Source organism: Camarhynchus parvulus, chromosome 4A (genome assembly GCF_901933205.1).
Source record: "Camarhynchus parvulus chromosome 4A, STF_HiC, whole genome shotgun sequence".
Lineage (NCBI taxonomy): Eukaryota > Metazoa > Chordata > Aves > Passeriformes > Thraupidae > Camarhynchus > Camarhynchus parvulus.
This window is the reverse complement of record NC_044600.1, coordinates 7994122-8021760: the sequence shown is the minus strand read 5'-3', so window position 1 is coordinate 8021760 and position 27639 is coordinate 7994122. Positions and strand designations below refer to the sequence as shown.

General features: G+C 46.9%; 1 protein-coding gene across 3 annotated transcripts in view; it reads right to left on the bottom strand.

Annotated features, from left to right (window-relative positions):
- The window catches only part of DOCK11 (dedicator of cytokinesis 11), a 75636-nt gene that overhangs the window by 28950 nt on the left and 19047 nt on the right, over positions 1–27639 (bottom strand). For all 3 annotated transcript variants that reach the window (XM_030967508.1, XM_030967506.1, XM_030967507.1), the window contains exons 6-30: positions 26039–26134; positions 22764–22898; positions 21578–21755; positions 21061–21140; positions 20588–20671; positions 18610–18750; positions 16374–16583; positions 15918–16040; positions 14841–14923; positions 13233–13355; positions 12975–13051; positions 12288–12472; positions 12047–12112; positions 11787–11879; positions 11267–11390; positions 10544–10665; positions 9623–9709; positions 8332–8421; positions 6700–6818; positions 4978–5047; positions 4721–4846; positions 4080–4151; positions 3568–3714; positions 3042–3125; positions 2457–2568 (exon numbers count right to left, since the gene is read on the bottom strand). In XM_030967508.1, the coding sequence (XP_030823368.1) occupies positions 2457–2568; positions 3042–3125; positions 3568–3714; positions 4080–4151; positions 4721–4846; positions 4978–5047; positions 6700–6818; positions 8332–8421; positions 9623–9709; positions 10544–10665; positions 11267–11390; positions 11787–11879; positions 12047–12112; positions 12288–12472; positions 12975–13051; positions 13233–13355; positions 14841–14923; positions 15918–16040; positions 16374–16583; positions 18610–18750; positions 20588–20671; positions 21061–21140; positions 21578–21755; positions 22764–22898; positions 26039–26134 (2827 nt within the window). The remainder of the gene's footprint in view (positions 1–2456; positions 2569–3041; positions 3126–3567; positions 3715–4079; positions 4152–4720; positions 4847–4977; positions 5048–6699; positions 6819–8331; positions 8422–9622; positions 9710–10543; positions 10666–11266; positions 11391–11786; positions 11880–12046; positions 12113–12287; positions 12473–12974; positions 13052–13232; positions 13356–14840; positions 14924–15917; positions 16041–16373; positions 16584–18609; positions 18751–20587; positions 20672–21060; positions 21141–21577; positions 21756–22763; positions 22899–26038; positions 26135–27639) is intronic.

The following is a 27639-nucleotide window of genomic DNA, read 5'->3' as shown; positions in this document are numbered from 1 at the left end:
GCTGTGACAGCCTTGTCCTGACACCATCACCTCTGCCAGGCCATTCACCTAATTAGAACCACCACACAGATAACCCCAAAGCTCTGTGCTCTTCCCCCAAAAGTACAAATGCCATATGCTCAGCTCCGACTTTTTTTTTCCAAAACCTCACAGGTATGAAAGTTCTTCTGTGATAAGGCAGGGTGCATTCAGCTTTGAAAATCCCAGCCAAAGGGTTCCAACAGCTCTGTGGCTGCAAAAGATCTTTTTAAACTCATTGATTCAAAAGTAGCATTTACTGGATTGTGAAACTTTGATTCAGAGGAAAGAAAAAGCAATCTGGAACATTACCTAGCTTTCACTGTTAGTCACGTTAGCAAATGCCTAATAGTCACACATCATGGTTATTACATTAGTTGGATGCAAGCTAACTGATTGGAAAGTACATACTTAATTCAACATTAGAGGAGTTGACCATTCCAGCTGGACCTACCTACTGAAGTGAACCATTCCACAGCAAATGAAAAAAAATCTAATTGTGTGTGAAAATGAAAGGGTCAAGTAAAAGGAAGCAAAAATAAAGAGGAACAAGTAATGCTCTAAATCTTGGAGAAACAGGACAGTATGTCATGTTTTAATATTATTTGTGAGGCCTTTGCTTAACTCCCAGCTTCTGTCAATCCCTTGGATTCTTTCCCATCACAACATTGCACAACTAATTTTGTGCTGCTGGCCATGAGGCTGAGCTTGGGGCTTGCTCTGGCTGATGTCCCCACGTGAGGCAGCAGGGACAGACCAACAACCAGCCCTGCATTGGCTGGGAGGTTTCAGAGCTGCTGTTCCAAGATGCAACACTCCAACCCAACAGGATGTGGTTGCAGGGCTGTGCTCTGCCAGCCTGCCCATCTGCCCTGGCTGAAGCTGCAGAAACTCTCTCTGCCCACCTCCCTGAGGGCTATTCCTTCTTCTCCTAGAAACAGAGCAGCAGGGGTTTGGGCATCCCCTCCCTGCACCCACACAGGCTGGTGAAGAGGTCAGACACACCAGCAGGGTCTCTCCTGAGCCCTGTGCCACAGGTCTGTCCATAAAGGAGCCAGGTCTGCAGTGAAGGTGCATCCCCACATGGCTCTGCCATGGCAGGCAGGGCTCAGGCACCTCTGCTACCTCAGCATGGGCTGCTCTGCTGCCAAGGGCTCTATGTGAACCTCAGCTGGTAGGTCCAGTCACAATAAAACACAGCAGAAAAGAGGAGCTGCCCTTACAGCTTCTCAATTTAACCATCACAAAGGCAAAGGTGAATGTTAACCAAGAAAGAGCATCCTTATGTTACCATGCCCCTAACAAGCACCAGGGAGGCACTGTGGATGTGTTTTTCTTGGCTGTTTCTAGCAATACTCTTTGTTAAACAATGCCAGGCAAGTAGCCAAACTGAAGTAAGAGATTAGCAGCTGGTCCAGAAAGCTCTGAGGGGTCAGATATTTACCAAAATAAGGGATACTTCATTTACTTCTGCTTCTGCCACCTGTATGTGTGTGGAACCACTTTGGGACTTGTATGGCTTCACTGTGAGGCACAGCCAAACATCCCCTTTCCTCCACCAGAACACATCACACAACCATAAATCCACAGGGCTTTTACATGGGGAATCCCAATCCTCACTCTCCTCTCCAGTACTTACACTGGCCAGGCTGTTGGCACCCAAACCTGGCAATCTTTACTGCAGTTGTGTAGCACAGATGAGCCATGAGAGGGAGTGAGGCTCTGTCTGCAGCACTCCTGGGGCTGGCAGCAGTGCCAGAGGTGCAGCCACAGCACCTGCACACAGCCTCAGCTCAGCCCCCTGTGAGCCCCTTCCAGCCCTGCTGAGCAGCTTCAGGCAAAGAGAACAGCGTGTGACAGTGACAGCAGAGTGGGGGTGTGGGGGTGCCACAGCACAAACACCCTTGGTGGCACCAAGGACTGGCACAGGCTGGCTGCCCTCAGGTGTAAAACAAGCTCCAGCACACTGTGCCCTCTGTGCCTTGTTCAGTGTGAAAGCAGAAGGTGACCTGATCCCCTTCTGGGGGCCACAGGGAGAGCTGGCAGCAGGGCAGTGAGTTCCAGCTGCACTCCTGCACCCCCATTCCCTACAGGACCCCCCACTTCTCAGGGCAGGCTGCACTCCTGAGAACAAAGGATTGAATTGCAATAAATTTGCCTAAATTGCAGTAAATTTGCCTACTTACTGAAACACAGGCAGTTGTCTTCCAGATATTGCTAGTCCCATGTAAACTTCAATATAGGAAATACCAAAAAGACCGACTGCATATCATTCTGGAACAAAATTATATAAACCTGACAGAAAACATCTTGTCCTGAGGTTAATGTCCTAACCAGGACATACATTTCCTTGACACCAAACCAAAGTTCATCCAGTCAGAAGCCATCAGGACTAATAAATTATAGTTCTTTAGACAACCTCTTAAGAAAGAACATACCTTGAACTCTTTGCAGCTTGGGTTTGGAAAATGTCATTGGTAAGTTCAGAGGAATGTAGTGCTCATGATTGCAAATAGTTTGAAGAAATTCAAACTTGTATTCAACCAGCAGCTGAGATAAAAAAAAGACAAACACAAACGGTGTTTTCAGTTTGGCCCATTTTCTTCCAGTTCAATGCACTTGCTACACAAGGATTGAAGAATCTAATAAATCTATCCATGCTTTCTAATAAACAGCATCTGGTGAAACTCACAAATAATTGGCAAATTCTTGTGTTGTTCTGCCTAAGTGTCAAAGTATACAGATGTCACTTGCGACTTTGTCTTTTTCACCCAGGCTATTAACCGCTCTTTCCTGTCATCCTGACTCTTTACATTACTTTAAAGAACAAGAGTCTGGCTCTTAAGAGTCTGGCTACAGACTCTTAGCCCAGACAAAGAGGTCTCTGCCTCTACAGACTCTGCAGGAACAGAGTCTAAAAGACCTCCAAGAGTTGTGCAAAATAATCACTACAAAGCTTTGACTGATGTAGATATGTACAGCTGCTTTACAAGAAACCACTTTTCAAGAAACCTACTGCTTACCTTAGGGTCTTTTGGGCTGAATCCAGAAATGTAATCATTTATCAAGTTAAAAACAAATCCTCTGTCCATAAAGGTCAAACAACGCTGGGGAAAAATAGCAACATGTGACCAACCATTAAAAAGAAAAGCAATTATCCTAAATCCCCTCCATACTACTGTCCTGCCAGCAGCCAGATTTCATCTTCTGGCTTGCTGCTGACTTTCCAATACACGATCCTGTTTCTGTGAAATAATCTGGATGACTTTACTTAAAGTCTCCAGTGGACAACAGAAATATTTAAAATGGGAGTAGATATATTTCAGGTTCCAAACAGTTGCTAGGAATGCCTGAAAACCCTCAGTAACATACAGAGTTACTGTCTCTTTGGAAAGGGAAAGGTTTCTTTTCTAGGACAGCTTATCCCCTCGAGAGTTTTTACAACTGAAAAAACCAAAGGCAAGATAAATTAAAACCACATTTGTTTGCTTGCTCCATATTTCTCATTATCAATCTATCAAATCTTGGGAGAAGGAAAGAAATGCTGACCTTCAGGAAGTTAGCCAGGCTGAAGTTGACATTCCTGGACTCTTCAGGGATCTCGTTGTAGCGGATGGTGACGTGGGGGATGATGGCCAGCAGCAGCGAGTGCAGGGCGTGCTGGTAGGACTCAGGGAACCTCTGCCCTCTGGGCAGCTGAAAGCAGAGCAGAGCCCAGCTCAGTGCTGCAGCTGAGCTGGGACAACTGAGCTCAGGCACGAGCTCTTTAGTGTTTGGTTTTCTTACTTACTAATGAAACAGTGATCAAAGAAAGTATTGGCTGCAACTGCAGCAGGTAGGAACAGAAAAGGAGGCTGCACAAGCCATAAGGACTTCTGGAATTTTTAAATTACAACTGAGAGTGAAAGGGTGGAAAAGGGAAAAGTGAAGTAAAAAAGAAAGTGAAGCTGTTCAGCTTGGCAGGTTTTTGGTTTTTTAAATAGTCACATAGCTTTTCAGAAAAGCTTTTGGATGAGTTTGTGACAGCTCTGTAATGCAGCATTGAACAAATTCATTTTTACCTTGATTTTGTTTTCTTCCAGTAAGTACATTGCCATGGACTTTGCCAGTGCTTCAAAGAAAAACCACGAGTACTAGAATGAACAAAGAATACTATTACTGTTCTCAGCAGGATTGAACATGACTGATACTCCCCAACTATGTGGGGAAGCACCTGTGTGGGAGGGAAAGCTCACATCCAAGTGGCTTTTTGTAAGCACAGCTGTGCTTGCACAGTTGGTTGGGAATAGCTGACTTTGCTACCCAGAGCTGTCCTGCCAGTCTTAGGGTGGGAATGGATTTAGCCCCTCTGCACCCCAATGCCAAGAACCAGCAGAGCTTGAGGTGCAAGCCCTGCAAAGGCCCAGAGGGGCAGAAACTCAGTTTGCCTCCCATGAGTCACCCTTCACGTGTGGCTTGGGGAAAATAGATAAAACTGGCAAAATTAACAGCTTTTTGCTGCCTCCTGTGATGGGCCTAGAGACTCCCTGCAAGAATTCATCTCTGTTTTAAGGGGAGAACCTCAAGGATGTGATGCAAGGAGTTGGTTTGCATGCAAGGTTTGCCCTGCAGTGGGTTTAGATGGGGGTGAGTGTTGGGCTTAACACCAGACCCCCTTTCCTTCCCCTCTACCCTTGGCAGCCAAGTACTGCCAATACTTCACCTTGAGGAGCTTATTGATGGCCAGAAAATCTGCTGACTGCTTCAAGATGGTGGCCATGGAAAGCACCAGGATCTCGTGGGTCATCTTGGCCTGCTTGGCACTGGGTTTCTCGGCTCGGAACACGTACTGGGGAAAAGAGCAGGGTCAGGCTGAGCTGCCCCTCAGGGAGCTTTGAGGGGCAGCATGTCACCCCTGACTGGGGAAAAGAGCAGGGTCAGGGTGAGCTGTCCCCACAGGGGCAGTGTGTCAGCACTGACCTTCAGGAAGGAGCGCAGGTAGTGGTCCAGCCCTTCCTCATGGCACTTGGACACGATGTGCAGAAGAACCCTGGGGAGAAACATTGTTTGTGTTCAGCAGCCACACAAGGGCAAGTTCCTCTAGCTCACAAAAACAGACACACACGTGTGTCCCACATGCCCAACCCCAAAAGCCTCATGAGGCCACTGGCACGGCCTGATTTGCAGAGTGACAGCTCTGCAGCCAGCACCCCCACACAGCTCCTGCACCACCCTTGCACAAAGCACTCAGATGAGGTGCCCAAAGCCTCTTCTCCACTTCTGTGCTGGCCCAGACAAGCTGACTTTTAGCACTAGAGGACTCCTTGCACAAAGAGGCGAGACAGAACACTTTCCATCCTTGTTATAATCTGATACCTCCTTGCACCCCCAGGATTTATTAATTCTGGAAGCCTCCTTATTTTTTATAATTTAATTACATCATGTGCTCCTTGTTATGTGCACTGGATTATTTTGGGCTGTTGCCTTGCAGTGTGGGAAGGTCAAGCAGATGCTGGAGAACATGCCAGCCCTCTGGACTCACTCCCAGGCGGCTGATCAAGGCCTGGTTTCCCCAGCCACTACTGGGGATTTGCATTCCACTCCCAGCCAGAGGGAACAACAAGCCATTGCATGTTGTCACAGACCCCACAGGCCAAACCACAAGGAGGAGCTTACAAGCCATTTATCAGATAAAGTGGGTTTTAAATTCCACTATGAAAATCTGATGAGAAAAGAGTATCTTAAACAGAAAGATACTGACAAACTGGAAAGCATCAGGCCAAGTTTTGATAAAAATCTCTGGAAATGAAGGTGGGAGCTGGTCACCCAACAGGTGCGGTCACCTGTTGCCCTGTCCTCACCCTCTTCAAACAGAGTGGAAATCAGCGCTCCACAGAGGAGAAGTTCTCATGACCCACACCACATGGGGCAGGGCTGTGACTGCAACAGGCACCACATCCTTGGGGACTGGGGCTCAGCCTCCAGTTCCATGGGAGCAGGATGCTCCTGGCACATGGAGGGACCAGAGGAGGGTGACATCTACCACCCCCTGTGCAGGCAGCACTGCTCTGAGGCAGCACCACGGGAGGAAGGTGCATGTTCTGTGTGTTTTAGTGCATCTCTGGGATCCAGGGGTCGCTGCCAGTGCCAGGCAGGGAAGGTGCCCTGGCTGCAGCTCCTGCAGGGAAGGTGCCCTGGCTGCACTCCCTGCAGGGAAGGTGCCCTGGCTGCAGCTCCTGCAGTGCTGCCCGGGTCGCTGCTGCCCTCTCGGGGCTGCTGGAGCTCAGAGCCTGCACAGCTGGAGCTGCAGCAGCCCCACAGCAGCCCCAGGAGCAATCCCAGCCCCAGGGACTGGCGTGCCGGGATGAGACCAGGACACTGCTCCCCACATCTGCTGCCTGCAGCTGGGACACACCTGGGCACTCTGCAGCTCTTTGATAAGACAACTCAATTCCCAGAGCCACCGAACCCTTTCTCTTTTGAGAAACAAACCAGGAATATCTTTAAAGTACCATGTCTTTCCTCACACCACCCCCAGGAGAAGAGCCCCACAATGCCCCCATGCCACCCACACGATCCAGGGGAAGACAGCAGCAGGGGACAGCCAGCGCTGTCACTTAGCACCCTGCCCTGGGAAACCAGACCCTGCTTTTGCCATTTGTGGCCTTGCATTTGTCACTGGAAGGTTCAGCCAGCACTCACATGGTGCAGTTGACAGCTACTTCATCCTCCTGCGTCACGTTTGTGAGGACTCTAAATAGTTGCATAAGAATTACAGGTAGAAACTGAATCATTACTTGGATCTCCATGGCGTGCAAACACTAAAACAAATGTTCAGAACACAGACACTTTTAGTTCAACGTGTTGCAGATGTTAAACATTTACAGTCCTCAGACATTTCTGTGGCAATGGGACAACAAAGGATTCAGGGTGTGCAAATGCTTCAGCCCACTGGAGGACAGGAAAACTGGGACCCATAGCAGGACCTGCCGACAGAACCCAGCTGAAAACCTTCAGGGAGCAATACAAATCACTCATGGCAGGTATTAATCCTCCTCTCAGATGTGTCCAGGCAGATATGACTTCATTAGAGGTCAAAGGCTACTAATCTGATTTGAAAAGCTCAGATATTAAGTTTTGCTCTTAAGTCTTCTCATCACTTGTGCCAGTTTTCTGAAGTCCCATTTCCACAAATGCCTTTGGAGCATGAAAAACTGCTGCCCAATGACTTTCAGAGAGACTTTTCTTTTCAAAGAGCATAGCTTGCTATTGAAAATGGAGTTTAAGGCAATTGGTGAAGGTCAGGATGGTCTCATGCACAGGCTCTCCACCAGACTCTCAGAGCTCTTGTGCCTGAAGCTCGTGATATGAGTCTAGGAAAGATAGCATGTTTCATTTTCAGTTTTCAAACCTGCAAATCTAACAAAAGGTTTTTAAATCTGTATCTAGCTACTTAAATTACTGAAATTATTGAGGTGGTGGTGGTGGTTAAGAATCCCTCACTTGTGGTTAGCACATACCTATCTCCCTGTCTGAAGGCTGCAGTGAGGCTGCTGGGGCTTGGCAGGGCTGGGACCTGGCAAAATGCTCACAACAAAGCTACTGTGATTTTAGTGCTTGGCTTTAAAACCTGCTATTATTTCTATTTCTTAAAATATTTATACCTTATCTGACACATATTAAGTAACCCTGTGGTGATACATCCCCACCACTGGAAGTGGAGCTGTTGCTACAGCACCACTCTCAAAAACAGGCAGTTATGGAAGGAAACAAGGACAGTAAACAGCCAAGAATAATATTCCCTGCAGAAGCCCTTGCTGGACCTGCTCCAAAGCCCTTACTCATGCTGCAGTGATTTCCAAAAAGCTGGGTCTAGGTCATAGGTCACCTCTGCTCACATTTAGCTGGCTGATAATCTCATGTATCTTTTTCAGCCTGGAAATAAAAACTCGCATTTCGAATGGGCTCCCAGAAAACAAGGAACTGTGCTAGAGTTTAAAGGGCTGAATCAAAGCTAGAGCAGCAAGGGTGTGAGAGTGCACCAGGAGAGCTTTGCCTTGAGCATGGCAGAGCAATGCTGACTGCTTGTTTTATCCCTTGTGGAAGGCAGAGGGAAGCAGCACACAGAAAATCGTCTGACGAGATAAAATGAATGTAGGGACATGAAAAAACATTTAATTTAAATCCTAGCCCATCTGACAGGATACAGCAAAAGTAAGGGTACTGCACAATGCACTGGCCCTAGCAGGGGTGTGTTCCCACAGGGCAGGGTTCTGGGTGTTTGCTGACAGTCTGTAAGAACACAAATGAAGCCCAGCGACAGGCACTGTTCACCTTTAGGTATTTAACAAGCTCTCCTGGCACTTCCTTAGCTCCCGCCTGAACCAGCTGGCAGTAGTGGAAGAATTTGTGCAAGTGCATGTCCTGGAAAAGACAAACAAGTTCAGTTCAGCAGCCTCAACATCTGTCAGCCCCTACTCTGTTGCTTGCACTTGGAAATTTGGTGACTTTCCTGCAGCAGTGGACCATGTCCCCAGCAAACCCCATGTCCCCATGGCACTTGAGATGCCCAGCTGCCATCTCCCAGGACTGCTCTGTCTTTTCCAACATACCCATCCCCTGCTCAGCCCCTGCCTCCCAACTAACCTCAATATTAAGCACAAAACTTCCAGCAGTGTTAAAATTCTGCTGTGGTTGTACTACCCTAAACCCCAATCCCCAATGAACACTGGTCTGGAGAAACAGAAACCTTCCCAACAGCTGCAACTCACAGAAACTGCCTCACCAGCCTCCTACTGTCCATCCCATTACTTCCTCTTACTCTCCCTCCTCCTCCAAGGTTAGATTTAATTACTGGATTATTTAACTCTGAAAAGCATCTGGAAATGTAATTTGGGAGGAAGCATAACTACTATGCTGCTCTCAGTGTTATACAGAGCCAGTAAATCTCCAAAAACAGAATTAGATGCTGAAAGCCATTTTTTGGAATGTAAATGAAGCTGATGGCATCCAGCCAAGGGCATTCCCCCAGGAGGAGTGCTGACAGGACAGCCCTAGAGGATGTGCTGGGGATCTTTGCTGCACGTCACGTGAAACTTTGGGAAGTCCATCACTACCATAAGACAGCAGAACACAGCAGGACCTGGTAAAACAGCCTGAACTGCTTTCAAAGGGAAACCAGGACTGGTTTCTTGTGTCTGCTGCTGTCAGAGAATGTTTTTTTTAAAAACTTAATAAAAAGTCTAATACTAGTTTGGACTCGATGATCTTAGAGGTCTTTTCAACATTAATGATTCTACAGTCTGGGGAAACCTCTCACATCCACCAGGTCTCTCTTTTGCCTCACTGAAGCAGGTCATTTGCTCAAATGTTTCCTTGGTCCTGCCAGTTATAGTGCAACTGGCCAAGGAAACATCAGCCTCTCCCCAGGCTCATTCAGTCACACAATAATCTCACCCCATCCAGCCAAGGAGCAGATCCCAGCCATGTGCTTCAGGAATAGCTCAGTGCTGCTTTGCAAACCAGGTACCAGGGCCCTCTTTCCCACACCACCTATGGCTTAGCTGTAGTAGAGACACAGCAGTCTCTTCCTTTGTGCTGGAAGTTTTAAAAGTGTTTGACTTACCTGGGTGTAAATGGTAGAGTCCAAATGGATTCTGATTTTAAACAGTGGCTTTGCTCCATCCACCCACTTTGCATCCATGCTGGGTTGCTGTGAACAGACAACATCCAAGTACTTGGTTTCAGACTGCGGTGAGAAGGTGGCTCTGTGCAGACACCTGCTCAGAAGGTACTGGCTGGGGTGGAAAAAGGGTCCCCCCCCAGCACAAACACCACCTTCCCCATGAAAACAGGCACACAGAGCACAGGCTCTTCTCCTGATCTGTGCCATCTGCAACAGCCCAGCCTGCCACCCTCTGCAACTGGCATACCCAGAGAAAGTGGAATTAAAGGGGTCTTGCCTCCCACCCCTAGGAACTTTAAGCTTTGGGAGTGTCCTGCAGTAGAGATGCTTTCAGTTGAGCAAAGCACCAACAGAAACCCAGAATTTACAGTGGTAACAAAGCTCAGCTTCCCTCCTCTGTGGTATTTTCTGGGTCCCCAGGATGAAGGAGAAATTGAGAATCTGACTCCATGTTCTTAGAAGGCTAATTTATTACTTTAGGATATTATATTATATTAAAGAAATACTATACTAATACTATACTAAAGGATAGAGAAAGGATACAGACAAAAGGTTACAAAGAATGAACAATGAAAACTTGTGACTGCTTTCAGAGTCCCGACACAGCTGGATGGTGATTGGTCATTAAGTCAAAACAATTCCCATAAAACCAATTGAACAACCAGCTGTTGGATAGACAATCTCCAGACCACATTCCAAAGCAGCAAAACAGGGAGAAGCAATCAGATAATTATTGTTTTCATTCTTCTCTGAGGCTTCTCAGGAGAAGAAATCCTGGCGAAGGGATTTTTCAGAAAATATGACAAAGACACTCCTCCTTTCCCACTCAGGCCCATTTCAGAATTTCAGATGGCACCCTACCTTGCGTGAGTCTGAGTCTGGAAGGCCCAGGTACCCGGGGGGGAGGGTGCAGGACACGGGCAGCTGCCGCTCCAAGGGCACGACGCGCCCGTCCTTCAGCAGCGGCACCCAGGAGAACCCCACTGCAAAGGCAACCAGGCACAGGGTCAGCACACACACTGGGACGTGCCCAGCTCAAAAACAGCTCTGGCTCATCCCAGGACATCCAAGGGATCAACCACAGCAGTGTCACTAAAGCACCTTTTAGCTGGCGAACCAAATTCGGACGCAGCGCAGAGCGGGCGTGGGTGTGAGGGGCAGGAACAGTGCACGAGCCATGGCTGTGCACCATGGTCAGGGTCCTTTGAGGGCTGCATGGAGGGAGAGGCTTCCCAACCAGTGGGACCCAGGTGTGCACATGCCCAGTGCTACCAGGATCAGCCCCTGAGACCCTGATCTCACAGCAAGTTTATATTGGTAACTTGCCTGACAACAGCACATTTGTGCAAGTCAAGTCAGGAACATACAGAAAGAGCTGTCAGACTGCAGCAAAAATTTAAGATTTAATGTAAACTAAAACCATGGAGTTTATTCCATTTTTTACCTACAATATCATATCAGGTTGCTTTTAGAAAAGAAAATTCATATAGGCTGGTATGTAAATCACTTTTTTTTCATGTCCCTACATTTGTTTTATCTTGGCCTTTTACACTCCAACAGAAGTAATTTAAGCATTGAACATACCTTGAGTTTCAACGGTGTCTTGTTTTTTCGATGTAGCCTTTGTATTAATTTCACAGCTGACATGATAGAAGGTGAAAAGCAAATGATGCTTTTGATGGAGGTGAATTGGAAGCTCAATTTTAATCTAAAATGATATCATGATAGATCAGACTGTATTTTTAGTTGTGGAGTAGTATTTTAGTTCTACTTCATTTCACAAATGTTATTTTGTATGCAGTTACACAAGATACATTCTTACCCACCTTAAACAACTCCTAACATTTCCATCACATTTGCAACATTACTTATTAATGGGGGTGTGTGATTGGAGTGCACAAAGCGTGACAGTAGAGACAGCAGCAAACAAACTGACATTAAAAACTGACAAAGGCTCTGGCTGTGCTGAGCCCTTCTGCTGAGGCAAAGGGCTGCTGATTATCTTTACCCATATTTCACCCAGCCCTGGAAAAAGAGGTGTCCTGAAAAGCCCCTTGGCATTGTAACATCCAGGAAAATCTGCTGTTTCCCAGGTTGCTTTTACCTCATCATAGAACTCGGGGCTCTGGTTGTGGTGCAGCACGGCAGCGTAGGCGTGAGTGGTCAGCAGAGGGCCCCCGGGCTTGCCATATATGCACTGCAAACACAAAAGCAGAGCTGAATTCGGGGTCCTGCCACCCGAAATCAGCTGGCCAAATTAAACCAGTGACCATGGAAACTCAGTGCTTTTCTCCTGCCCTGCTCAGCCTGGCTGGTACAGAGCACCCAAAATGGCAGCCCTGTTAAAAGGTAACGTTAACCCACCTTTAATGGCTTGGCATCAGCTTCATCTGAATCCCTGAACTCCACACAGACAGCAATATTCCTTGCCTGAAATGGGGGAGAACAGGAGCATGAGCAGCAATCACCCTGGCCCACACCAAGCCTGGCTGCAGGTCACTCTCTGGGTCACTCTCTGGGTCACTCCCCCTCAGGTAACTCCCCTCAGATCACTCCCAGGGTCACTCCCCATGTCACTCCCCAGATCAATCCCAGGGTCATTCACCTTTGCAAACACCTTCTGGTTCTCATACTTCAAGTGCAGGGGGTAGACATAGAGGTGATTTTTGTAGACAGTGAAGGGGTAACAGTATTTTGCAACTTCTGGGACAAGCTCCTCCACTTCAACTGCAACGTCCTCACAGCCCTTCTCAAAGGGTTTTATAGGAATGTAAGAAGCTGTGAAACAATCTATAAGAGAATAAGAACTGAGTAAATTAGGTCCACTAGAAAAGCCTTTTGGACAGGAGATTAGACTACATAACCTGTGACAGGAGTTGCCAAAAGCCCATGGAATTACACTGAACACATCACAAGTCCTTTCTTTGCTTCAGTTTCTTTAAATGCAAGGCAAAGAATCACACTGACCATGTTTGTAAAACCCTACAATGTTATGGATCAAAAATGTCATATGAGATTGGTGCAAAAGCAGGCAGTTGGCTTCCTTCAGATTTAGGGTGTGATGGCCAAAATGTAGAGAGGATCAATCCCTCAGATAAATCTCTGCACTTGGACCACATCTCCTCCACAGAGTGCATCAGAAAGACTTACAAGTCAGTGGCTGTGCTGAATTACTCATTTCTGATGGCAGCCCTGAGATACTCTTGTTAATGCAACAGCAAAATCTCCCCTAGAAGCATTAACTCCTGAGGCTCAAGCCATCAGCACTTCTGTTAAGATCCAAGATCCTTACTTGTGAAGTCCAGTGGGATGTCTTTGATGATGATATTTAACTGGGCTGGAATGACCTGCAGTTTTGTCTTCTCTGGTCTGTGTTAGGGAGAGAGGAACAAGAGTGTGAACCTTGAAAGCTCAGGTGCAGAGCACATCATCAGCACTTCTTGCTACCCTCCAAATATTTTAGAAATTGCTGTCTCATGCTTACACTTAACTGTTTAAAAATATATGTTAAAATGTCTGCCTAGCCCCTGCACCAGTCTCTTGCACTTACTTCTTATACTCAGCTAAAAGCTTCAGCATATCTTCATTTGAGAGTTTGCCACTGTCTTGCTTGTACAGGGGTGAGAATTTTCCATCAGCATCAAGAGTGCCCTGGGAGTCTTTGAAAACTGGCCTGCAGAAACCAAGAGGTGTATTTTCTAAATGTTGGTAAATATACAGACACTGAGGTCTCTGACACATCTGAAAGGCAGTTCATGCTCGTCAGGCAAGGGGTTCACTGGCCTCTGACTGCTCCCAGCACCACAGGCCTGACTGTTCTCCCACCCTGACTGGTGCTTAGACCCAACCCAGGCTGCAGCTGTCACATGAAATCGCTGGGACATCATTATCCATTCCCCTCTCTCCAGCCAGGTCAGGACACATTCAGCCCATTTCCAAGCCTGGTCCACAATCACAAACACCCTTCCATCCCCTCCCACTAACACCAAGTGGTAAAGCACCTTCCCACTTGCACATGGGGTCAAGAGCACAGAAATCCTCCCAGGAAAGGAGAGCACAATAAAAACCAGTTTGGAGAAATGCATTAGCTTCCTCCTGGAATCAGAGCAGGAGACTGGACTCTGCCCTGGATGAATACCAGAATCTCTGCCCTTGAAATTAATAGGTGTCTGTGTATAATAAGAACATTAAAGCATCTGCACTCCACTTCTGTGCAACCACTTTCCTCTGAGACCCACAGGGGAAATGTTCCAGGAATGCAGAGCAACACAGCTCCCTGCAGAAGCCCACTCAGCTCCAAAGGCAGCTCTTTACCCAGCAGGAACAAACCTGGAGCCAGCCTAAGTCAATGCCCACCCAGAGCCCACCATTAGGGGAGGATCCCCTTGGCAGAGGGCTGAGTGCTGGCTGCCAGGGTCCATCCAGCTGCATCCCAAACCCACCACCTCAAAGGTGAGCAGCCGGCACCACAGGGACACCCAGTTCGAAAATACACATTGCAAGCACTATGCCCCCAAACTCCAGCTGCTGTGACAGCTTCCTGTGCTCCCACGTCATTCCCAGCACCAAATGCAATTTAGCACTAGGAGGCAGTAGATGAGCTTGCCTTCCTCTGACTGAGCTTTAAGAGAGTTAGCACTGACACACTTATGAGTCCCAGTAAAAGAACAGCAAGGGAATGGGATCACTACCTCCAGCCATTCCCAAGAACATTAATTAAAGCAGAGTTTAAGATAGAAAACAAACCCATCTGATTGCCATTGCCAGGCTGGGAAGGCCTCTGCTTTCATCCTGTCCCTGGCAGTGGCTGGTGCTAGGAGGGAATTTCTGCAGTGATTCCCTTGGTAGCATGGGACAGTGTATTTTATCCCTAGAAATGTTCTGCCCTGACAGCAGTAGCTGCAGGTCAGTAGGAAGGTTACTGCCTTCCCAGCCCTAGCACTGTTTACTTTTTAATATTTTGTTTCTAATTCTAGATAGAGCATTTCAGGCCAATCCCAATTCTTTCTCGGGAGTTGGAACCAAACTCTGCCCTCAGCTGCAACCTCACTGACTTCAGCCACTTGGCCCCTTTCCCAACCATGTCCCAGGTCACTCTGAGCAGCAGCAGCAGCAGCTCCCAGTGTGGGCAGAGCCCAGCCCGAGGTGAGGCACTGACCTGGCAGCCCAGCCGAAGGGCATCCGGTACTGCCCCAGACGGCTGCACACCTGCTTGGCCACCTTGTGGACCTTCTGGGCAGTCTGCAAAACACAGAGAGGCAGGTCAAAGGTGCCAGGCCTTGATGCTGCCCCAGCACAGCAGTGAAGGGAGCTGCAGTCTCCAGGGAGGAGCATCTCTGTCTGCTCCAGGCACCAGTGCAGCTGACAGACATCCCCGTGTGTCCCTTCACAGCACCCACAGCTGTCAGCCTGCGAAGCAGCAGCAAACATTGTGGGCAGTCATGGTAAACCTCCTCAGGATTGAACTGCCAGGGTATTTATTAGTGCTCTATTTGCCAAAAGGTGTTAAGTGTATTTTCTAAAACTGACTGCACTTGGCTCATCCTATACAGACTCACAAAGTGTGCCAAGGGAATGTCATCATTACCAGGTATTCTATAATTGACCTTTCAGGAACTACTCTTGACTGGCTGCAACAAGGCAGCATCAGCTCCACATGGATGCAGACACTGAAGCTGGTGTCAAACAGTAGGGCCGCTCTCTTGGATGTCAGGAAAAATTTCTTCACCCAAAGGGTTGTCAAGCATTGGAAAAGCTGCCCAGAGAAGTGGTGGAGGTGTTAAAAACACACGTGGATGTGGTGCTTAGGGACACAGTTTAGTGGTGGAGCTGACAGTGCTGGGTTAATGGCTGGACTCAATGATCTTATAGGGTTTTTCCAAGATACAGGATTCTATGATTCCATGCAGACACTTCATTCTGGAGATGAAGTATCCCACTTTCTCCTCTCAGCCCAGCCCAGGCTTTGGCTTGCTGAAGTGTAATGGGGGAAGGTCAGGCCCCAAATGCTTGGTTCTTTCCAATCCTCTGCCTCTTTCCACGGGAAGGAACCAAGTCTCCCAGGACAGCCCAGCTGAAGCCAGCCTGGGAACAGTGCAAGCAGAATGGACAAAGCCTGCTTTTGCCAGCAAGAACTGAAGAGCTGCAGAACAACCCATGTTTCATCCCCCTCTACCCCCTGCAGCAGCAGCAGACAGCATCTCTCAGCTGATGCACCCATTGCCCCAGCCAGTACCTTCCCAGGGTCTGAGTTTTTCATGTAGGGCTCTGCACAGTGGGCAATGCTGCCCTGCAGCACCTTCTCCACTCGGGCCACCAGGAAGATCTCTGTGTGTGGGTTGGTCACGGAGAACACCCCCTGCAACAGAGAGGCAGCAGCTGTCACTGCAGGACCCCAGTGTGCACCACAGGGTCTGGCCTGATCTTCCCACTGTCCCTTCCCACACCCACACACACCCTGCCCTGGGGATGGGCCACAGGGGCTCACCAGGCCTGAGCATGGCCAAGTCTTGGAAAACTCTCCCTGCACTTTGCCCATCACTGCCAGCGAGACCTGCACGGCCACTTCAACACTGACCAGAACTCAGGAGAAAAGCTGGCTTCTGGCTACCACACAGAGGATAACAACACACTTCAAAGTCACTGAAAGCCCCAGCAGTGGCACAGAAGGGGGAGAAGGGGAGGCACTGACCTGTTTTATGTAGCGCAGGCAGGACTCGGGGACGCCGTGCAGCAGGCTCTGCCCAGGGCACTGCCCTGGGGCTCCCTCTGCCCTGGGCTCTGAGCCCTCCTGCAGCATGTCCCGCACACAGGGGGGGTTCAGGTCCACGTGGAAGTCAGCTGAAATCTTGCAGTTACTTTTCAGGTCGAATAACGCCAAGCTTAGGAAAAAGGGCTCAACCTGGAAATTGGATTGAATATGTGTGTCATAAAAAATGCACAGCTCAGGCTCAAGAGTATCAACAGCACTGCTTTCCCTGACAAGGAAACTAGGAACCTTCTGCTCCTCTTTGTTCCCTTACTTTGGTACACCAGCATTTTACAGAACTGTGACGTGTAGCTACATTTCTCTTCACAGAGAAAAGCAAGGCACAACTTCCCAAGAATATTTCTGAGATTCACATCCTCTGAACCTCAGAGAAAAGAAAAACAATTCTTATCTCATTTGCTCTGCCTGTGTTTGTGCCAAAGTCGAATGCAGTTTGGAGATTGTTTACCCAAAGTGAGGGTGTTTTGTTTCCTTGGCCTATCAGGGACAGGCGTGTGTGTGTGTTGGGACTGTCGAGTGACAGCCACGAGATTCTGGGCAGTGTGAGCAGTTGAGTGCTTGGCAGATTCAGTTTAGATGTAATGTAATAGATGTAATATAATATAGAATAACATAGTATAATAAAGGAATTAATTAGCCTTCTGATAAGATGGAGTCCTCCTCACCATTTCTCCCTCATCAGGGGCAAAAAATATCCACTATAGTGACATATAATCCATGTTTATTTGCTTTATAAATATACAGATCCACTTTTTCCTGCACCTTCTTTCATTTTGATCTAGTCAGTTTGAACACAGCTATATGAAATATAAGGAAATATATCCATATGTTTTTTACCTAAGTGGTAAACTATGAAGTCAGGAAGAAAAGATGAGCTCAATTTATTGGAGCTGTTTATCATTTTGCAATAGGAAATCAGCTTAAGAGTGTTTATGATCACCTACTAAAGATCACTATATTTATTTTCCAAAGTCCAGCAGCTCTGGATGGCTCAACTGTGACACTCAAAATGCTCCTCAGATGCTATCCCAGGAGGAAAGTTAGCTCTCCCAGCCAGGAGAGCTCAAATACAGGGCTGACACTGCTGAGGAAATGCATGTGCAAAATCTGCCAACTGCTTTGTAGCTACTGACCTTGACAACACCAGGCAAATGGCAATAATTCATGTATTTCTAATTCAAACATCCTAGGAGGCGTGCATCCATGGAAAGATAAAAATGCAGGCCTGAAGATAAAACTGTAGCATGCCCAAGACATTCCAGCATGACTTGGAGGCATTACATCAATGCTGAAAATGTGCTGATTAAGTCTCACTCTGGACCTGATTAAGGATGGATAACAAGAATCTTTGCTATTAGCAATGCATCCATCTGCTGGGAGTTACTGAGCCTGGTGTTGTGTCTCAGAGCTGTGAGCTGCCAATGTGAAACCATCACAAAAAAGCCTTTGTGATTCTCCCAGGCATCAGACAGGGCAGCATCAGCAGAGATGGGGCAGTGCTGGTGCCTCTGCCTGCCCTGCACCCCTGCAGAAAGGGCTGACTCCAGCCAGAGCAAGCACAGGAGGTGACAGCAGGGATTTGTTTTGGGAGGAAAGACTGGAGGAGACTGGTCTGCTCAGTCCAGCAGAACAAAGGCTGAGGTGACATGTGATAGCTGCCTACAGACATCAGAGGCTCAGAAAATACCAGGGTTTTTAGGCTAAGGCACAACTTTGGCACAATAACAAATGCATATAAAAAAGTGACTGTGAATAGAGTTAGGCTAGGAGTCAGAGGAAGGTTCCAGAACAGGGAAATCCCTTGCCATTAGGGGAAACAAAACACAGCCTTGAGTGGTTTGAGGACGGAGCCTAATCATTTACCAACAGGACTTTCACAGGGATGCAGAATTTGGCAGAGACACAGTCCTCATTCCCTGTGCCCCTGAAGCACAGGTTTCCCAGCAGGCTGAGGCACATCATCAAACACATTTTTGGTGTTTGCTGGTGTGCCCAAACACATTTTCGGACTCTGGGCCAGCAGTCACTGCCTGTCCAGGTCCCACTGGTGCTCATGGCAAAATGGGATCATTTTAACCACACAGGTTAATTTGCCTAGGTATTTTCTTTGTGGCGAGAGGAAAAAAGACAAAGCAGGACATGCTGGAGCTCCCCTTACGTTGGTGGGTCCTTCTTCTGCCCTGTCACTCAGCTGAGCGAGGAGGTTGAGGGAGAAGTCCTGGCAGCAAACCACGAAGCGCCGGCTGCACTTTTCCTCAAAAGGCTTCACATCTGGCTCAATCCCCGAGAAATCGAGTCTCTAGACAGCAAACAAACACATCTGGTCTCATTAAAAAAGAAAACAACCCCCTGAATAATGTTAGGGGATCATATTACTGCCAATTCTATCTTTATCAATTTTTTTAAGTGGTCTGAAAGGTACAAGACATTCACAAATGAGTGCAATTTGATGGTGCTACACAAAGGTATTCAGGACATGGATTCATGGGTTTGTATCAATTTTTAGCAACCTGTTTTGTAGAGCATAGCAAACTAAACCTCAGAATGATTTCAGTTCCCTCCTGCTTTGCTGTAACCCAGGGGATCTTCCCAAACACCATTTAGAGCTCGGCAAGAAAGCGGAACACAAGACAACAACCAGAAAAGTGCCTTCAACCATGAAGGTATGGCCAGCTTAGAGATGGCCCCTGTGCCTGAAATACAGACAAGGCACACGTGGGATTGTAAACAACATTTCAAATGGAAGGTCCATCCAGCTGCACAGCAGTAACTGGTATGGCTAGAAACAGCAGAGAGTGTCTGGCTGGGAAATCCAAACAGGCTCAATGATCATCACCTCCTCCCCAACCCAGCACACCCTGGCCTGTGCCTCCGCACCCACCCTCCTCAAAGAGCAGCCACACAGCAACCAAAGACCCTCAGCCTTTGACACACTCACTGTGCTGGGCACTGGGGACAGCTACCAAACACCCCTAAATACCAGCAGGTATTTCTGCTTCCCTTATTTTCTTTTCCTGAGGAAAGTACATTGCTGCATACGTTCCTGCTCCCAGTTTCCTTAGTGCCAGGCACACAAGTGTGCATGTACCAGCACTGACTGGAGCAAAGACTCTGAATGCCTGGGGTTACAGCAGATCCAACTGACCCACTCCAGAATGAAGCACTCTGGGTATAGAAAGAGGGCACTGAATTCAGCCTAACCATTTGGTTAGGTAAAAGAAGTATCTTTGATGCTCCACACTGAGCAATATTTCCATTTTTATTATCTGACTAGAATATAGGAAGCTTCTCAGAGCTTCTCTCAAAAAAAAAAAAAGGAAACAAAAAAGCCTCCTGGATGCTTATCTTCCTTCTGTTAAAGACTCTAAAGAATTGCCAAGAGAAAAGCTCATTTCGTACAACTAAACCTTTTAAAGACTAATTGCATTTCCTTGTTAAACCAGAATGTTCTATTTTACAGGTGTGAACACGCCAAACCAGAAGGAGAACCAGAAACCATGACATACCCTGGAACAGCTCTCTAAAACTCTGTTAGCAATTGCAGCTCATTCCACTGAAATCCCACACCTGGACCCTGGCAGAGAATTCAAGTTCAAAGCCAAGAAGAAAACAGGCCAATAGACAATGGCCCCTACTCCAGGGCACCAGACCACCACAGGGTTTCTTCCAGTTTCTCTGTCCCTACATTTGAAAACTCCCTGAAGACTGAGGCTCTCCCTGCAAACCCCTGCCATGGCCTCACCACCACTGCTCCCTGCACCAGATGTGCTGAGCCCATGCAGCACTGCAGCCATCCATGCAACACGTCTTCTACTGCTTCTTCGTGCAAGCATGAGAACCTCTCAGAGCCCCAGAAAAAAACTGGTTTGAAATCCAGCAACATCAAGATGCATCATAAGAATGCCAGCAAAGCTGGAGGGAGGCCATGTGTGGGGCTGCTGCAACTCTTCCCTGTATTAGCTACCTCCTGAGCACTGACACCTCATTCTGCTCTCTCTGGCAGGAATATGGGCTGCACTTCTGCTCTGCACTGGAAAACATGCTGCTCCTGCAGGCAAACCCTGTGGCCATGCAAGGGGACAAGGGAGGTGCCACAGTGAACAAAACCTCACACTGGGAAATGTGGGAGTGTTTACCTGGACTTCTGGGTCAAAAGAAAAGATGTTTTGTCTTCCGTCATTCCTGCTCAGTTTGTTTAGTTGATCTGTTTCTCTTCCATACTAGGACAAAGGAAGGCATTGATATTAGTGCCTGGCCACACAGAGGCAAACACTTGCTATTGGGAAAGAACTGAATCAAAACAAAGTAATTATTTTTCAGGTTGCCTTTGTGATACATGAGCTGATGCAAAGCACTGCCACGGTGCAAGGACAGTGCAGAGATGTGGCTGTGCTGAAGGAAAAAGCAGGCAGAAGCAGGCAACCACACCTGGAGGTGAGGAACACGCAGCCTCAAACCATGGGTGAGACAGACAGGTGGGATAACAGAGACCCCACCAGGACCTGGTGCCTGCCCAGGGCTGGAGACACAGAAAGCAGAAAATCCCTCTCCCAGATAAGCTGGACAGAAGTAGCTGTGGGTGGGGAGAGTGATCCTGCAAACACAATACCTTCATCAGCTCTGGATGCATGCTTCTCTCCAGGCTCTCCAGGATGTTCTCTGACTTTCCCTGCGTGCTCGATTCATCATCTGCAAGGACACCAGAAACAGATGTTCAAAACAACTGCAGGAGCAGCACTCTGCCAGAAAGCATCCTGCAGTATTTGCTAACAATAGCACAGAAACAGTTTACAGAGACTTTTCCATTCCTTCGGAGTGGAAGGTTTTTCCATGCATTACCAGTATCAAAGTGTACTATTACAGTCTGCTAGGTCTGTCCAAAGCAGAACTTCACAGAGCCAATTTTCCAGGAGCCTTGAAACTTTGACATGGATTTCCCTTCCAGAAGAAGGGTCACATTTCCTTCCACTTTTATTCCTCAGACTATCATCTGTGTTATACTAAGCCCCTTTGCATGATACTGTGTGTCAGCCACAATTCTTGATTTAAATTCAGTACAGCATACACTTCTCCAGGCACCCTGCCTGTATCCTGTGTAGAAGGGAGGTGTTTGTTTACAAACCGACCTTGCACAGACTCCACAGCATCTTTCTTCTCTTGCACCAAACCCTCAGTATTGCTCTGAATGATCTTCCTCAGAGTTACCAGCCATTCCTCCATCTCCTGCTCAGTTTCAGCTGCAAGGTAGTGGCTGTACTTGTCTATTGTCTTCAGCTCAAAGGCATAGCGGCGCATCTTGGGACACTGAGCAACAAAAACAGATTTATATTGCATTTTCCTCAACAACACAGCACCTGCCACACAGCTCCTCTCTGGGAAAGCATCCTGAGCTGAAACACCACAAAATACAAGGCAGGCACCCTCCCTGACACAGCAATCTGGCTGCAATCACAGACAGCTTTGTGGCTTGAGCAGTGCAAAGGTCCATCGCCAGCTGCTCTGAGTGAAGGAAAGCCAGACTGGAGCGCAGACATTGCACCAAGGAGCAGGAACAAGCTCCTTGTGATGTCACCAGACCTTTAATATTTACCCAGAGAAGCCAGAAACTGGATTTGTCTGACATGGTAAGTAATGCTGCACTCCAGGACACTTAGAGGCATCTATCTTTAAAAAGCAAGTGGTACATTGCAGATTTTTGAAGCTGTGCTGGCCTTTAAACAGCATTTTCCAACTAAAGCCAAGGCAAATCTGATGCAACCTGGGAAGTACATCCCATAGATCACTGAGGTGGGTGCATTATTGCTTTTACTGTGCTCAGAAAGATAAATGGGAACTCACAGCTCTGACTCATCCATGCTGAAGCAAAGCACTGGGGTAATTTAAGCCATCCTGCACCACGCTCAGTGCTTGCAGCTTTTGCAGAGACAGCAAGGGCAGAAGGCAGAGCAGCAATCCACTGCTGCACCTCACTCTAGCACAACCAAGCAAACACAGGATTTAGACTGGTACAAATACCTGCTCCTAAAACCTTATGACCCCTGAGTAGATCCTGAATTCTAAAGGATTACCTGCTTGCATGGACTTACCAAGACATAGCTTAAGAAACAAGAAGCTGGAGCAAGCACCAATTGGAGGAGGAAGGTGCCCCAGATAACGTAATATCATTTACTTAGTGGTCTATTGATCAGTTTAGCTGACCAGATTTAGGTTAGTTTGCAATTCCATGCCTTCAGACCTCGAGAGAGCAGGCCTGCCTGTCTCAGAGCCAGCAATCCATAAATCCATGCAGAGCCCCACAGAAAGGACACCTACCTGAACCACATCATTGCAAGCATCCAAGAAAATGCAGCCTTTGGATTCTTTTGAAATTTTCTCATCTTTGTAGGAATTCAGAATATAGGAGCCATCTGTGAGCTGTGACAAGTAAAAATACCTCCTCTTGAATACCTGTAAAAACACAAATTCTTGCTCAGGCAAGTATTCACTCTGCTGTGCACCACAAACCATGGTTTCCACATCTGCCCTCCCTGCTCTTGAGAAAAGACTGTAACACAAAACACTGCTGACCCTGGAGTGCTCAGATTCACCCATTTGAATATGGTTTGCTTTTACAAAGAGAGATTTCCATCATCTTCTTTAATTTTAATGCCCTTGTTGTTATTGTAAGTTTGCCCATCTAAAGCAATGCCCCAGGGCTTCCAGCTCATCTCTCAGCTGGCTCCAGCCTCATTTATCTTTACAAAGCAATGCTGCACAGTAAATTCAGATCAGCACATTACTTGAAGATCCATCTCACCCTAAAGCAGGTATTTCCAGAGCCTTTTTCATACAGACCTCAGACTTACAAAGCAATTGTCTGGAAGACTTAGGAACAGACATGTGGAAATCCCTAGCACTCAAATGCAAGCCAAGGGACAATGCAATCCATTCAACTGCTTGGGTTTTTTGTGGCTTTGGGTTTGGGTTTTTTTATACAAACTTATTTTCATGAACTGGCTTTGGCTTAGTGTCCAATTCTTACATCAAAAAGCAGTAATTTCAGGAGAATTGTCCCTGTATTTGTACTTCTGATTTTCATGAAGAAAAAAAAAGCTCTCCAGTATCTCTGAACACCTTTCTTCATGCTTGTCAGCCAAATGCTACTGGACTATAATTCAGGAGACCATTTTGGCAGCAACTGTGGTAGCACCAGATGCTGTAAGGAGCAGGGTGCATTTCACTGTTGCTGGGTATCTGTGTGAGGAGAATGATGAAGGAAGCCAGGCCAAGCAGCACTGCAAGCATTTCTACTGTTCTGTCTACCTGGAAGATCTATGAATAAACACAGCATTTTTCATGCCACATGGGAGATTACAAGTAATTTCCTGTTTCTGTCATTACTGACACCAGCACAGGTTCAGTAAACTCCCTGGCTTGCAGAGAACTGGGAGGGAGCTTCGTGCCCTGAAGCATAACCCATCCCTTCTCAGGGTAACCTCTGGCCTCATTTGGATGATAATTAGCTGTAGAGATGCTCCACAGGCTGTTGAGCTTTAAGTTTTATAAGATTTAACTAAACCTTTAGTTCAACAGAGCATAAAGACACATGGAAAGCCAAGGATGTGAAGCATTAATCCAGCCTAAACACTGATTTAGCACTTCACTGAAGCAATCTCAGGAATTTTGGCAGTGGATGCTACAGAAACCCATGACAGATCTCTCTCTAGATATTACAGGGTTGATATCCTTTGTGGTTATGGGATTTCATACTAAACAGTTTGCATTTGCTGAACTCTGATCAAAAGCAAATGCAGAATCAAACAGCAAACACTTTTCCTGTGATCTTCCCCCCATGCAAGCACTGCTGTCAGAAATTACTGTCAGAAGATGAAATTAATACTCCAAACCTGTGAGCAGAGGGAACATCCCCTCTGATCAGGCTACAGGTGCTGCTGGTGAGCACTGAGATGGCAGAGGGAGGGCTAGAGACCTGGGGAAGTGCATTTGGGCAGGGAAGGACAGAAGGACAGTGCTGTGGTTGTAGCCCAGGCCACCAACACACTGCAAACCAGAGAGGGAGAGCTGAGCCAAACCAGGGCAGTTCTCTGCACAGGAAAGGGTGCTCTGAAATAAAGAGTGGCAGCTGCAGCCCTGTGAGTGTTTGCTTGTGGCTCAGCTCTCCACAGAACTCACTCTGCACATGCTTAGCACAGTGTGAGACACCAACAGCCCAGCAGAGAACCAGCACTGACAAGGAGGACACACCACAGCAGCCTCTCCACGCGGTGGCAAGGCTGAAGGTGGCCAAAGTCCTCAGCTTCCTCACATGTGCCTTAGAGGTGTTGCTGATTATGTGGTAAACCACGAAACTTTCTAAGAGGAGAACCCCAGAATCACAGTGTAGTTGAAAAACAGACTGCCCAGTTTTAGTTCTGGACATGAAGAGTTTTCCTTAGTGACTACTTGGCTTCCTTTTTTTCCTCTTCATATGACGCTCTGTTTCAAGGGGAAAAAGCCATGAGAAACATGACTAATCTTCCAGATAACTTAGGAGACCCTTGGCTCCAAGACATAGCTCAGAGAACAGCTCCTGATCCTCAGTACTTTGACACCAGAGCTTCACTGGAGACCCTGGATGTTATAAATTGAACTGAAGCCAGTGCAGTTCAGGTAACTTCTCTGAAAGGCAGGTCTGAAGTGCAGGGCACTGAGACCAGCACCAGCAGAGGCTCAGGCTAGAACAGACCCAACTGACTACTTTGAGTATGAGTGATACCACCTCCAGAAGTTTCAGGGAAAAAAGTTGCTTTAAGCTTGGTTGGAAAAGCAGAGGATCAGAAAATCCTTTTCTGTCTATCACCTCCAAGCCCATTTTAAAACTCAGATTAAAATTAGCCCTATGAGCAGTCCTGTTCCATTTCCCCTGGAATCATAACTCATTGAATCAAGCCTTGGAACAGTTAGGCTTTTTGAGATTATTTTAATATATCCTTACAAACTCCCCAACGGTCTCTCTGCGCTGTGACAAGGCAGCTGCATGGTGGGACTGCAGACAGGCTCATTGCCATAGCAAAAACCTGTGGTGGAACTACTCAAAATCTCTGCACAATCTGAGCAATGTCACACTGGATTATGAAGAATAGAGAACAGGAGACAAGGTAGCTGCTGCTTTTAGGTCAGTAATGCTAACATCTTTGCAGTAATATCACCCCTGCCTTAAAAGCAAAGATTTATCATTTTATTTTAAAGCTGGCCTCTCTACATGCTTCCAACCAGCAAGGAAACTGTAAATTCAGAAAGCTGTCTTCGCAGGGCAGCTGTTTCCTCTCCTGGGCCTCAGCTGCTCATCCAGAAAACAATCTTGCTTTACTAGAACATGCTTCACCTTTTGGTTAGCTTGCCTGTCACGGTCCAACGTGCATCAGCCTTACACGCTGGGGAGGGGAGGGGAGGGTCAGAAACTGCTGCCAGACTGGGTTTTCCAGCCCACCATGGGATACAAGAGGGGCAGATCCCATCCCAACCCAAACCCAGCCATTGTGCTCCTGGGAGCTTTGGAGATGTGGCCTGAGCTTCACCTCACTCATCAGTAACTGCACCAAACTCACCTTCATGGTAACAGTGATGGTGCTGTTGACATTTGCTTTGTGCAGCCAGCCCTGCTTTATCACACCCCCCTTCTGGGAGCACAGGGAAGAGGAGTCCTGAAAGACAGCAAACAACCATAAAAAGAGGTCAGGTAAACTGTTTCCCACAGGAAATTCCCCTTGGACAAAGGGATTTGTCCACCCCGGAAAGCAATATGATTTTAACTACAGCAATACAGTGACATGTAGAATGCATGTGCAACAGGTACAGCTATGCAAACAGTGCTACCACAAATAAATAAAATAAAATAAAATAAAATAAAATAAAATAAAATAAAATAAAATAAAATAAAAAAAATAAAATATCAGGGATATTCCTTTCCAATGAAGAGGTAAAACAGGCTAGATTAAGTCACCTTTTAAAAAAGGAAGATTACATCTATTCTGATAGAGCTGCACAGTGATTTTGCAATGAGGCCTCAGATTCTTATGCAGTATTTCAAAACTTGGGGAAGATGGAAATTTTCAAGATGGTCTGTTTAGGAAGTTGCAAAATGCAGAACTCTGAACTTTTCCTGTCATTTCCTTTTGTCATTCTCATATTTTAAATTTCAGCAAAAACCACCAAACCCCAGTAAAATAACTGAAATTTAACTGGCTGATTTCACATTTACCAAACCACAAAGTTTCAAGTGACCCAACCAGGCTGTTTTTGGCACACCAGATGGGTTCCACCTGCTTCTGTCCCATGGTCGCAGAAAGAGAGAATGGCTCTCCACTCACACCTAACTATGACCTCCACTGGGGAGGGAGGGAAATGAGAGCCCAAAGTGATGAAAAAATCTCACCCTGGGGTTCCCAGTGACTCAGCAGCAGAGGCAGCCCCAGCCTGCCCTGCTGAGCCATGAAGGAGCTGCTTTACAGAGCCTGCTGCATCCAAAGGGAGGGCTTCACTCTTTTCATGTCCAACTTCCAGAGTAAATTTTCTGATGCTTTATTTCCCTGGGTAAAACAACCTATGATCTCTCCTTTACAGTGGTTCACCTTTTTTATCAAGAGATTTCTTTTACTTGAATTTCCATTACACAATTCTAATGCAAATGCTCTGTCAGGAAACTGTAACAGAATCCTTTAGATACGGCCATGCCAAAAGATACAAACCTCAAAACATCTGTGAAAGCACTTGCAATACTCTTCCACAACAAACCTCAGTAACTTCTCTTGTTTGAGGATTTGGGACACTAGCCAGAAGAAGAAAGGTCTCACATTTTGATAGAGTATTTTTGTCCTTTTGCTTTTCTGGAAGCATGCTGATAACAGTGCATAGCAATGTCTCCAGCCCAGAGCAGATATTTTTTAAGAGGCAGCACCTCAAGTTACTGATGTAATGCAAATGAACAACATAGCTAAAAAAAGATTAAGGCTAAACTTGACAAAACATTTCCATTTATAAAGAAGCCATTGCAGTCCAGACCTGAGGCGTGCTGGGACATACCCCAGTAATTTGAGAAATGTGCATGAAACAGTCCCTCCAAATCTTCAGCTCTGCAACAAAGTTCCCTTTTCCTCTGTAATTTCTCAGCAGCAACATATTGGTGCCATGGGAATTTTAAACAGCTGGG